General features: G+C 34.9%; 1 protein-coding gene across 4 annotated transcripts in view; it reads right to left on the bottom strand.

The window, feature by feature from the left end:
* Nucleotides 1–13,409, bottom strand: part of SNX7 (sorting nexin 7) — a 102,404-nt gene that overhangs the window by 71,977 nt on the left and 17,018 nt on the right. For all 4 annotated transcript variants that reach the window (XM_058538607.1, XM_058538606.1, XM_058538608.1 and 1 more), the window contains exons 2-4: nucleotides 7,033–7,215; nucleotides 1,573–1,683; nucleotides 1,068–1,232 (exon numbers count right to left, since the gene is read on the bottom strand). In XM_058538607.1, the coding sequence (XP_058394590.1) occupies nucleotides 1,068–1,232; nucleotides 1,573–1,683; nucleotides 7,033–7,215 (459 nt within the window). The remainder of the gene's footprint in view (nucleotides 1–1,067; nucleotides 1,233–1,572; nucleotides 1,684–7,032; nucleotides 7,216–13,409) is intronic.

Raw genomic sequence — 13,409 nt, 5'->3', positions numbered from 1 at the left:
AATAATAATGCTGACTACCAGATCCACAGATAAAAATATTATATTATTTGCCCAAATATTAAATAACATATTATCTTTCTCCAGATCTTCCTCCATGAAGGTCTTACATAAAATAATATATAGAAAGTAAACTAGTTTACTTCCAAGTCAGTGTGATTTTGCACACAAATAGCACATGCCATCCTTGACCAGGCAGGACATCTATCCAGCAGTGCTACAGCATCATTTGATAGAGAAAACATTATCAGAGAGAGCACAAGTCACAACTGGCAAGCTGGTACTGCAACTGTTGACTGTAGAGAATGTTTCTAACAGCTTCTAAGGTTCTGGAGGCAGGCCACAAATTCATTTCACATAAGTCACAAAGGGCTTCCAGATGCAGGACTATCTGTCAAGACTGAGATGAACCACTTTTTAGCTTCTATCACTTTTTAGCTTCTATCAACTGAGAGATATAAAACTCAACATCAGTCAGCAGTTGTTTAATACTGACAGTTTGTCCTATCCATTAGCTTTCTTGGTGAGTTATATCTTCAGAGAAGAAAAGAAAAAAGAAGAAGAACATATAAAGTTTCTGTATTAGAAATCAGACCCCCCGCCATCAGGTAATTGAAGGGAAAGTAAGGAAATTGTATGATTCATCCATCCATCCATCCATCCATCCATCCATCCATCCATCTATCCATCTATTCATTTAATAAAGACTTTTATCCTAACTTGAAAAGCCTTGACCCATTATTACTCAAAACAGTGTCAATAAAAGAAATATATTTGTATATGTGTAGTATTGGCTATATATGCATGGAGTACCCTGACATTAAAAAAAAAAATTCAACTACCAAAAGAAATATGAGTATGGATATGTGAGGAAGACACAAGATTTCTGTAATGGTTATACGTAGATGTGACACAAGGTTAAATGTGAAGAATATCTCTCTAGTGATTAAAAATTCCTCTTAATTCAGAGACACTGCTGCCTGATTTATAAAGGTAGACAAGAGGAAGTGTACACCTACTATACACATAGATACTAAAAGATTATATGAGTATAAATCAAATTTATTTACCCAAGTTTGTGCAGTAAGAAAAACTTTGAAGTCTTCATTAAATGTTAAAGTTGGATGATCAGCAATTCGGTTCAAAAATTTTTGCAGTGCCTTTCTGCGTGTCTCGATGAAGTCGTCATTAAAGCGTTCAACCATTCCTTTCACTATAAACTTTTCTGGCAATGGCTGAGGCAAAAAATTTTAAAAAGGTATCTGAGCATTATGTGGCACAGGATTACAAGGAATTCTACACTTTTCTTTTTCAGAAGACTATTTGAACATGTGATCGCTTCTTATAAAAATAATTTTCCAAAATTCACAATGGTGGAACCCAAAACTGCAAAATCTTAACATATGACCATAGTTTTACAAAACAAATCTGTACATAGATTGAAAAGTTTAAGAACAAATGTTTCTAAGATAAATGAACTACACTGAATTAAAAGGTCTGAAATTAGGTTATAGGCATTCTAACAATTCACAAGACAAAATGGTAGATATTCCATGAAAAAAAATGTAAACTTACTGGAATAATCAGAGTGGGGTGTGCTTCTTCAAGTTTTCCTTTCAACCAAAGGAAATCTTGATAACGTCTCCTAACTTCAAACTCACTGGAGTCAAATTCCCCACGAGATGTCTGAAGAAAGTAGGAGAAAATAAGAGCACATGTAATGTAAGACAGAAGACATTTGCCTAATGCTATTTTAAACATTCTGAAATAAATGGGTCTCTAAGAAAAATTAGCAAATTCTAATTATTCAGTGTTTGTCAGCCTGTACTTTTTTTTGTAGTCATCAATTCACGTAGCAGATGAAACAAAGCAAACTTTCCAGTATTTCCAGAAAGAAAGCAAACATCATGCTCAAATTTAAAATCCAAACTGAAAAATCTGTCTTAGAGCAACCATCTGCCTTCCACAAGATTTTAACTACTATTAGCTTTGGCATGACTTTCTTGCTAACAAGAAAGTGTGTCCTGAATTTAGGTTTCAAATATATTTCTCTTCTCAAGATGATTAGAATTCAGAATTTGAGGAAAGTCCTATTTTTGCAATTTGGAAAATAACCTGAACATAACTGCGAAAAAATGTGTTCCTGGAATTTGCTCAAACGAATCGCTTTGCTAAAATTTGCTTTTAGTATATGAGAATTCTAACATTTTCAGAGTGATTTTATCACTGTTTTAAAAATGTTATTAATGGAGATTTGATGTGAAAAGAAAATCTTCCTGTCATTTCTCAAGGAATTTTATTTTGAGTTATATGCCTAAACTCTGAAAAATTAAGCAAATACATTAAAATATCTGTTCTCAACAAACCAAAAATCTTTGCCAATACATATGACAAGAACATGAGTACAATATCAACCTCACTTTTATTGCCTGAATCCCAAGCCAAATACAAAAATAGATTATCTAATGCATACTTACCTCTCATAAGAAAACAGTCATTCCCACCAATATCTTATTGAACTGAATTTTTTCATATTAAAAATTATACACAGTACCATTAAGGTTGAGATTTTCCTGGAGGAGTAAAGATGGAATAACACATTGCGTACATATTTCACACTCACCAGAAATAGTCTCCCACGCAGACAAACACAATTGCAAAACTAAGCAGTTCAAGTCCTAAGATGCAATCTTAATTGACATGAAATAAGGCTCACAAAAGCTATACTTTCCAAGGTTTATTCTTTTAAAACGAATGTTTAGAATATCATACAATAAATCTTAGTAAAGCATTCCCTTTTTAAAAGTGGGAAAAAGTAGAGGCAAATGAGATGCAGAAGTCTAAGTAATTAAATGTTCACAAAACACTAAAAATCTTTATTACGCAAAATGGTACAAGCTATAGATGTGGTAAAAATAGAACAAGTAAATCTAGTAGAAAGGCAGTCTAACAATACATAGATGAGTTGGTGTGTGTACATATATATGCAAATACACACACGTATACACATATATGCACACAAAACATGGTTTAGAGTCACTCATTAAAAAATACTTATTGAACATCTCCTTGTGCTAGGCACATATGTACAGGTTCACTAGCAATTTCCAAGAAAACAAGTTGGCGTAACTAACAATAAAAACACTCAAAAACTGGGCAGTTAAAATAAGATTGAGCTTTATACGTCCTCAAGAATTTCTAACACTTTAAGTAAACATAAAACAATCTGATATAAATTTTACCAAGAGGAAGATATAAAGTCAAGTCAAATAATTGGTTGATTCTGTCCTCATCACTCTGTCATTGCTTAAAAGAGTTCTCTAACATACTGCAATAACAGAGGAAGAAAACAGGGGATGAGTACGAGTCTCAAGGCCAGTGTGCTCTTTCTTCCTACTGTTAAGACTTGATTCTACTCCTAAAGAGTTATATAAAAGGTTACATACATACATGACAAGGAAAGCAAGTATTATCAGCTGGGTTCAGATCATGACTCATTTCCCTACAGCAGTGATAGAATCGTTGTCCCACCTAAAGTAGACAATTTGGGTCATTACAAGATGGATGAAAGCCTCCAAACTCAAGGAATAACTGGGTTTGATGACAGATCTCCAACTTAGAAAGAATGTGTGTTCTAAAAAGTTAATTTGGAGAACAAATAATGCTTCTAATCTATAATACAGTTTCCCGTGGAAGTTATATTGTAAATGGTGTTTAATTTTTCATGTCTGACCATAAAAGCTTGGGTACTTGAAGTTTAGGACTAATGGACTCATGTGATCTACACCCCAAAATGCATTTGTTTAAACAAATACTGACCTTTGGTCAAGGGCAAACAGGTACTCTAAGATCTGAGGATTTAGAAAACTATTTTTGAAGGAAAATGAATCTTAGAATCAAGAATATACTTTAACCCCTATCTGTACACTGGCAGGCATTTATGAGTTTGTCTTCACGATGAGGATGCGAGAGGAAAGATCCTAGCTAAAATTCTTAGTGCTTACTTCTATTTGTACTACAGGAAGACACATCTCTAGATCTCCAGATTAGAGCAGTCACCTCAGATATTCTAACCTGGAGAATAAAGGGTCATTTCTCATAAGGGGAACAGATGCCAAGAACATGGGCTTCTTGTTACTCACAATTATTTACAGTTAGGTCATTCTTAAGTATTCTTAAGTAGAAGATTGTCAGTGCACATATGTGCCTATGTATAAGTGCCTTTAACCTTATAATCCTAGTGTCCATGAATATAAATTTTCATAAAACTAAAACTTTCCCAGGGGAGCCATCTCTGAACCTTCAAATTAGATGGGATACTCCATGCTCATAATACTCTGTAATTTTCTGTCATAGCATTTATAACTATTATTAAATAATTAAGCATAAAATTGTTTAATATTCACCACCCCCTTAGACTGGAAGCTCCATGAAAGCAGAGGATACGTCTGTCTTGATTGCTGATGTAGTCTCAATATATAAGCACAGTACCTGGGACATAACTGGCACTCACCAAAACTTTACTGAATACATGAGTAAATGAATAAATGATAAGTGCATAACCAAAAATGACTATGTTTGATAACATAATATACATCTACTAAATGTTTATATATTTGTATCTGTGATGCATATTTTAGCATATATAGGTATAGTCTATATACCAGGATGTAGTAAAAATAATTGGAAGTAGAACAATGGGACTTAGTTTATAATAGTTAAACTGAAAGACAGTTTGCCATAACCATAGAGAGATGCACAAAAATATAATCGAAAATATATATAGTATGAAAGTAAAGTAAACTGTCTGGATGTAAATCCCAGCTCAGCTAATCACTATGATGTGTAATCTTTGGCAAGTTACTGAGTTTCAATGTCCTCATTCACAAATGGGGGTAAATCATAACATCTAGGTCCTGGGATTGTTGTGAGCTTTAAAGGAGTTCTGTATAAAGCAATTAGAACATTGTGGCACAAAGTAGTCACACAATAAATGTTTGTTAGTTTAACACACTGTAATTATCACTGTTACTACTACTACTACAAGAGCAGTACATTTAAAGTATGATGTAAACATGGACAACTCATAAGAATTGTATGTCTATGATCAGAATGAAATCCAGAGGGTGGCTTACAAAGAGAGTCTTTCTGAGAGAAACAAATGATGGGAAAATGACTCAGCCCCACAAATTCTTTGCTAGCAAGGATGAAGACAATGGATGATTATATTTATAACAATAGTAACAGGAGAATCTGGCTCTATTCTTAGCAGTATGTCTGTATTAACACATTAAACATTCACAAAGACCTTCTGAGGTTAGTGCTGTTATCTTACTTACAAATGAGGAAACTAAGCATAGAGCGATGAATTAAATTTCCAAGACACATAGCAAGAAAGGGAAAGAGTCAAGATTCAACTCCATGCTGTATTGCTCTCCAGCCTCTTGATGTGACAATGATACTATAAATTTCTTCACTCACTCACTCACCAAAAAGCTTACTTGCTATATCCTAAGGATTGTGTTTGGAATTACAGATAACTTAAGATATAATTACCTTCCTTGAGAAGCTCACAGACTCATTGAGAATAAACACAAACACATAGTTAACTACTCATATACAGGTAGGTGGCAATTACTGAACACTTATTACAGGTCAGCCACTTTGCTAAGTGTCTTACATTGATTACCTATCTTAAACCAATTCCTACAGCAACTCTACAGAACCAGATTCTATTATCATTTCAGTTTTATAGATTAAAAAAAATTGAGGCTTAAAAGGATTAAAGACAGGCTTTTCTTCGCTACACTGACTCCAATGTTTTACATACTTTAAGAGTTCAGTTAGAAGAGTATGAGAAAACAGAAGAATGAGGACTTTCGGCCTGCAGGGGCAGGGGGTCGGGCACCATTTTGAGTTGTGTCTTGAAAAATAAACAGCAGTTCTTCTGTCTAAGAGGGGGAAGGACATACTGGACAGAAGGAAAAACATATGCAAAGTCACGAGAGCAAGAAATACCTTAGAATATTCAGATAACAAAAGTAGTTCTAGACGAGTGAAGAGAAGGGTTATTAAAAGTGAGGAGCAAGAGATGAGTCTTACATGGTAGGTTGGCACCAGACTGAGAAGTTTTTTATATGCCATATAAAAGAGTTTGCACTTTGTTCTGTAGGAAATGAGGAGCCAAGGAAGGATTTTAAGAACCTGAGTGAAGAGATTAGATATATACATTGTAATGAAACATAACTAGCAGCAGTGTGGAGGTGACTAGAAGTGATTATAGGAGATGGTCCAAAACCTTTGCATTTACAAAAGAGATGTAGGGCGAGGCTTCACAAACAAAATATTATAATTAGAATTCTTAAAAGGATTCTTAAAGAATTTAATGTAAATAATTTAAAGAAGAATTTAATTCTTAAAAGAATTCTTAAAACTTTTATTATATAAAAGTCTTTATTATATAAAGGACTTAAAAAATGGTTATAGTATTTGGTTGTTTTATTTTGTCAGAAGTAAACTGTCTTTTTGCAGAGCCTTGTCCTAGGATTAAGGAGACTTGGGTTCTAGATCTATTTTGCCCTTGAATTACTAGACAACTAACAGTATCTCATATTTAAGATAAAGTGGCCACTTGCTCTTATTTGGAAAACAAATGAAATTATTTTTTGTAATCCTTAAAAGAAACGGGAAGACAAAATAATATATCATGTTTTTAACTAGTTATTTGCTTTATTAGCAAACTGAGGCTCTTCTTTTCCAAAGATATTTCTTAAACTAAATACTTTAAATGTTCCTATTTTAAAAAGCACCACTGCTAAAAAATGAGCAACTATAAGGCAAGTTAATTTGAATTTCACTGATTTCCTATAGAACAAGCGAAGGGTAGATAAGATGCAATGTCTTACCCAAAATGGTTGAAAAAATAAGTCAATTCAGCTAAGATTCTTTAGTGTTAAGAGTTATAGTGAACAAAAAGCACATCTAAAAGTTCAAAGAGAGCAACTGTATTTAAGAAAATGTTCATTAAATATTTACCTTAGTAACAATTCTATATGTAATGAAAGTTTCAACTGTAGTAACATGGCTTTCAGGTTCATCAACTGTAATGAAGAGATCTTTCAAATCTGGCTCATCTTCAAACTTGACCTGGTTTATCATTGATAAAGGGGATGTTGGCATCATAGGGCTGAAGGAATTCATGTCCATCAATGAGGCATCCTAAGGAATAAAACATTCAAAACTTAACATCTGTAGAAAAGAAGAGTTAAAAATCCTTTTTGTCTTAGGCACCACAAATATTAATAAAATATGTTGAGAACAAAAAGGATAATTGGACTACTGGTGAAATATGTTGAACATGTATTTTTATCTCTGCTTCCTCTTAAAAAATGACAATAAAGAAACAAACAAACAAAAACAAAACAAGACAAAAAGGCATAAACCCTCAAGGTAAAAAGAATAGACTAAGCAAACAAAGTCAACTCACTTTTTGGAAACTAGAAATCTGATAGTCAAGTGGTAACCGAAATAGCGGTGCAGAGAAAGCTGAAAAGTAAACCCAGGAGAGAATGGTAAACTAGGAAGAAGAAGGCACATTTATGATAAAGAACCCCAGAGAGCCTCGAGAATTAGATGCACCAGAAACCTGTGCACATAGAGTGCTGATAGAGCTAAAACCAGAGGATTGGTTGAAAGCTAATAAAACAAAATAGAATTAGTACCTCAGATTTTCTCACCTATCCCATGTGAGTGGGTAAGTTTTCCTCCTCAGTTTTGCAGAAAAACAGTTTACTTTCTAGAGTATCTCTGAACTCAAGGGCACCAGGCAAGATGGAGGGAGAGAGAGGTGCTATGAAAATACAGATATCAAAGGAAAGTCCTACACACTAGATGGAAAGATATCCAGTTCTCTTCCGTCATTTGGCCTCATGAATGTTGGCAGCAAGTTGTGAAACCCCACAGAGTAGTTGATGGTTTCCTCTATTAGCTGACCATTCCAAGAAAAAAAGTGAGAGTTGTAGTCCCCTAATGAATTAGCCAGGTCTCTGCATAATCACCCTACAGTGATAATTACAGAGGCCCTACCATGCATTCTGAATGTCTACTCAGCTTTTTATTAGCTAATATAGGAACTACCAAACATCTAAATATGTGGAAAGTCTCTGATGTGAAAGAAAGATTCACAAACAAATGAAGAAAATACAGGAAGCAAATAGAATAGAGAAAAGAAATTAAAAAATAGATGAAATCATCAGAGATAAAAATGATACCAAATTCATGTGTGACAGGCGTTATATAAAAAAACATTCAGAGAATAGCAGGAAAACCAATAAAAATGGAGGCTCATGAAAATTGAAATATGATAGTAGGATAAAAACTCAACAGAAAGTTTGAAAAATAGAACTTAAGAACTAAGTTGAACCAAATGAACAAGAGATGGAAAAGGAAAAAGTATTTTTAAAAATTAAAGGATCCAGGCAGACAGTGCCTGAATAAAAGGAATTCCAGAAAATGACAAAGAAAATATCCTTTGAACTGAAGTGTTTCCAGGTTGATAGGGTGTACCAGGCCTCCTCAAAATGAATGGGACAGCGGTGTGTTGGGTAGCACTCCTACAAGCATCCATCATCATGACATGTCATAATAGTAGAGATTTCTAAATTCCTAAAAGCTTCCAGAGAGAATATAAACAGGTAAAATACAATAGGAATCTCAGGGATCAGAATGGCTTCAGATTTCTCAATGGTATCACTAGAAATTAAATGACAATAAAATCATATCTTCAAAATTTTGGGAGGAAAATATTTTCTACCTAGAATTCTAGATAGCCAGGCAAACTGCCATTCAGGTATACAGGTAGAATAAAGCCATTTCAGATACAAAATATTTCAAAAACTGACTTCTCATGCACCCATTCTTTGGAAGCTTCCTTAGTTTTCCAAAATAAGGGCATATACCAAGAAAGAAGAAATAGGATCTAAAAACAGGAGATTCAGTAGAAAAGAGAACTAAAGGAAATTCCTTGGATGATAGTGAAAGAATGTTCCATGTTGAAAGCTTTCCAGCAGACTTAGAGAACAACCTATACAGACTGGACCAGGAAGACAGAGTCTCCAGAAGGCAGGGAGATGAAGAGGAAAAAGAATAAAGGAAGAGAGGGAGGAAGGAAGGAGGGATAGAGAGAAAGAGAAAGAGACAAGAGATGGGGGCGGGGGGTGAGCAAAGGAAGGAGAGAAAGAGAAGGAGGAAAAAAGGAAGGGAGGAAGGAAGGAAGGAAAGAAGGAAGGAAAGGAGGATGGAAGGAAGGAAGGACAGGAGGGAGGAGGGAGGCTGACAGAATACCTGATATGTTTAAACATAATGAGAGGAAACATGCTATGTTAGATTTTGTAGATGAATTATGATTGGTGCAAAGAAAGCCAAGAGGGAGAGAAAGCAAGACAGGGATAAAGGGAGGGATTAAAAAAAAAAGACTGAATGAATGAATGAATGATGAACTCGCAAGAAAACAAAAGGTGTACAAGAACGAAATGTAATCACAGTTCACTATCCCATATGGCTTGACTGTGAATAAATATAAATTGTTCTTAATCCTGAATTGAATTAAAAATGGTGATATCATTATATTCACATGATGGGAAGAAAAATATATGTATATGTTTGAGGGGAGGGGATATTGCCTATAAAACAGCTTCAAACATGCCAGTATCACAGCAGCCAGCCCCGTGGCGCAGCGGTTAAGTGCACATGCTCTGCTGCTGGCGGCCCAGGGTTCGGATCCCGGGGGCGAACTGACGCACGGCTTGTCGGGCCATGCTGTGGTGGCGTCCCACATAAAGTGGAGGAAGATGGGCATGGATGTTAGCTCAGGGCCAGTCTTCCTCAGCACAAAAAAAAAAAAAGAAGACGATTGGCATGGATGTTAGCTCAGGGCTGATCTTCCTCACACACACAAAAAAGTGCCAATATCATAACGGAAAAAGGAAATAAGGAGCTGTTCCAGACTGAAGAAGGCCAAAAAGACATAATAGCTAAATATAACACATGATCTTGGACTGGATTCTGTACCAAAGGGGGAGAACTTTTGTTTTTCTCTCTAAAGGATATTATTGAGACAACTGGAGAAATTTGGAAGAGTCTGTGGATTAGAACGTAGTAGTGTCAGTGTTCATTTCCTGATTTGGATATTTACACTGTGATTATGTAGGAGAGTGTCCTTGTTTTAAAAAAATACACACAGACCTATTGAGGAGTAATAAAACATCATGTCTCCAAGTTACTCAACTTATACAGAGAGAGAAAGCAAAAATTGTGAAATGGTAATAATTGGGAAATCTAGGTTCTTTGTGGTATCCTTTCAACTTTTCTCCAACTTTGAAATTATTTCAAAATAAAAGGTATATTTATAGTTTTCAAAAGTCAAATCATTCTACAAGGCTTAAAATAAAATAAAACAAATTAAAAATAAAAGCAGCATCCTCTGCTCCAGAATTGCTATTACTAGGTTCATGCTCCTCAGAAGCAAATTCAGAATTCTATTAGCTGTTTTTGTTCCCTGTTATGCTCCTTATTTCAAAATAACATATATATTGCTTTTTATTTTTCAATTTCAATATTATCAGTAGGTGTCCTACTAAGGAGGATGAAGAGTATTTATTTATTTAGTCAATTAATTATGAGTATAGACTCGCACATTCCTATTTTACTCAATAGATTATAACCCATTAATATCATAATTTATTTTGATGTTCTAAGTGTCCAAAATCTGCCTAGTGGGAGCCTCCTAAAGCTGGCACCTGTGTATTTTTGATATGTTTTCCTTACTCCTTGAGTACTTTACTTTCTGGTATAAGATGTTTCAGGTTTATGTTATGTTTTCCCTGCCTCAGGCACGTTACCAGACATTTCTCCAAGGAGCTCTGGTTCCTTTTAGAGGAGATTGGTATTTCGAAACCAAGATATGAATGCTAAGAAATATATGTATGATACACATATGTACACAACACATCTGGGTCTATACAAATAGACAGAAACATAAATAGATATTAAATATCAGGAGTTCACACTGATACCTCCAATTATAAATTGACACCACATGGCTTATCCCAGCCTTCTCCCTTTCCAAGTTTGTAACTCTTTTCTCCAGCAGAGAGAAGCCTGACCCCCATTATCCTGAATGTATCTACTTAAACTGCTCAATCGCCCTATAGGTAACCAATCTCCCAACCATACCAGCTGCCTCCTCAGCCCTGACCACCTAGCCCAAGCAGCCTTATTCTCATTCTCAACCACACTGGATCCCTCCTCAGCTCCAATCCCACTGGCCGCTTCCTTGGAAACACTAGTCATCTCCTCAGACATCTTCAATAGCTTGTTTGTTTTTAAATAAGGAGAAGGGAAGGGCTGTTATTTTTTTCAATAAAAATTTAAAAATGAAACAAAAGGGGGCTGCCCCACGGCTTAGCGGTTAAGTGCGCGCGCTCCGCTACTGGTGGCCCGGGTTCGGATCCCGGGCGCGCACCGACGCACCGCTTCTCCGGCCATGCTGAGGCCGCGTCCCACGTACAGCAACTAGAAGGATGTGCAACTATGACATACAACTATCTCCTGGGGCTTTGGGGAAAAAAAAAAAGGAGGGGGATTGGCAATAGATGTTAGCTCAGAGCCGGTCTTCCTCAGCAAAAATGAGGAGGATTAGCATGGATGTTAGCTCAGGGCTGATCTTCCTCAAAAAAAAAAAAAAAGAAAGAAAGAAACGAAAGGATAATATGCAGTAAATTTTAAATACAAGTAGTGCTTCATTGTATGCAAAGATAAAACTAACACTATCAATGTGACATTTGAGGTATTTCTTCAGTAGTAGTAATGACTTGTTCTCTAACTCTACACTTGCTCTTTTAGATACCTTTTTTCCCCAAAAGTAAGACTATAGATGTTAGCATCAAAAATTTTGTCTGTTGTTATGAAAAGACTAAAGTTAACTGACACACTTAGAGATTAATTCTGTAACGAAGCCCATCTTAGCTTAGCAGCAGAGTTGGCCAGTCCTGAATGAAAAAATCATTACACAGGATGCCAAAAACTTGTCCTGTCTCTGCCACCGACTAAGGAGGTAACCTTGAACAATTAATTCAGTCTTTCTAGGTTACATTAAGGAGTTGGACTTGAAAATCTCTAAAATCTCTCCCAGCTCAAGGACTAAAGTAATACAACTTCCAAATGCATTAATATAGTAAAATGCAGCAAAATTCTCTTTTTAAGAAAGGGTGCTTTTCTATAGTACTATAAATGAAAAAAAGTTTGAAATCATAATATGGACTTGTTTTTCCCTCAAAGCTCATCAACTTAAATGCTTTTGAAGCATCAATAACATCCAGAGCACTGTTCTCAAGGCTCTTCCGAAAAAGTTAGTTATGTGAACTATAATACAGCATTTAGGTAACCCTTCAGTGCAATAATACAAGAGATATAGGACACACTAACTGAAGAGACAAGAACAACAATGGTTGTTTAGATAAAGAAGGTTCAGGTTGTTGTGATTACAAAATGATTTGTGAAAGGAAAAACATTTAGGCGTGTTTTAGACCAAGGAATAGAAGACAAGTTGGGTTAATCAGACACACAAAAATATAGAGACAATAAATGCCTGGCAACAAAAGTTTAGTGAAATAAATTATGGTATATCCCTACGACAGGAAATAAAGTCTATCCATATGATAGAATACAGTAAAGTGATTAAAAGTAACGTCTCAGAAGAATATATAGTAACTTCAAAAAAGGTTCACAATATGTTAAGAGAAAACAGGTTATAAAATTTGTGTACAACTAGATTCTAACGTGTATATGTGTGTTTAGTTTGTGTATGACAGAGAGGTGCCAGAGGTAAGAAAGAAAAAGTGAGAGAAACAAAGCACGCACATGAACTTAAAAGCTATACAAAAAAAGTTAACATAAGTTATTCCAGGCGTTGGGATTGCTATTGAGTTTAATATTTCTCTATGTGAATTTCTGTATTGCTAAATATTCTAAAATAAGCATATATTATTTTGAAAAATAATATTAAAATTGTTAGAGTCAATGCTGTATATAATGTGTTCAGAGACAGCAAGAACTATTGTAATAAGTTAAGAGTTGTCTAGGGCCATTTAGGCAGAAGACCTTGGATTACATTTTATTTTTCTTCTTAACTAATCAAAGTCACACAGTTAAATAGGAAATTTAAAAATATGTCTGGAATTATATGAAAATGGGATTGTCAAAATAAATTATGGGATGCTAACACAATGGAATACTAAGCAGCCATTAAAAACAGAATTTAGAGATTCCAAATAAATGTGCAATCAGCATGTACAAAAATCTCTCTCAATAACCATTTCATATAAATATTTTTTTAAGCTGATAAATTTTAATTT

This window comes from Diceros bicornis, chromosome 4, assembly GCF_020826845.1.
Source record: "Diceros bicornis minor isolate mBicDic1 chromosome 4, mDicBic1.mat.cur, whole genome shotgun sequence".
Classification (NCBI taxonomy): Eukaryota; Metazoa; Chordata; class Mammalia; order Perissodactyla; family Rhinocerotidae; genus Diceros; species Diceros bicornis.
This window is presented reverse-complemented; position numbering and strand designations above follow the sequence as displayed.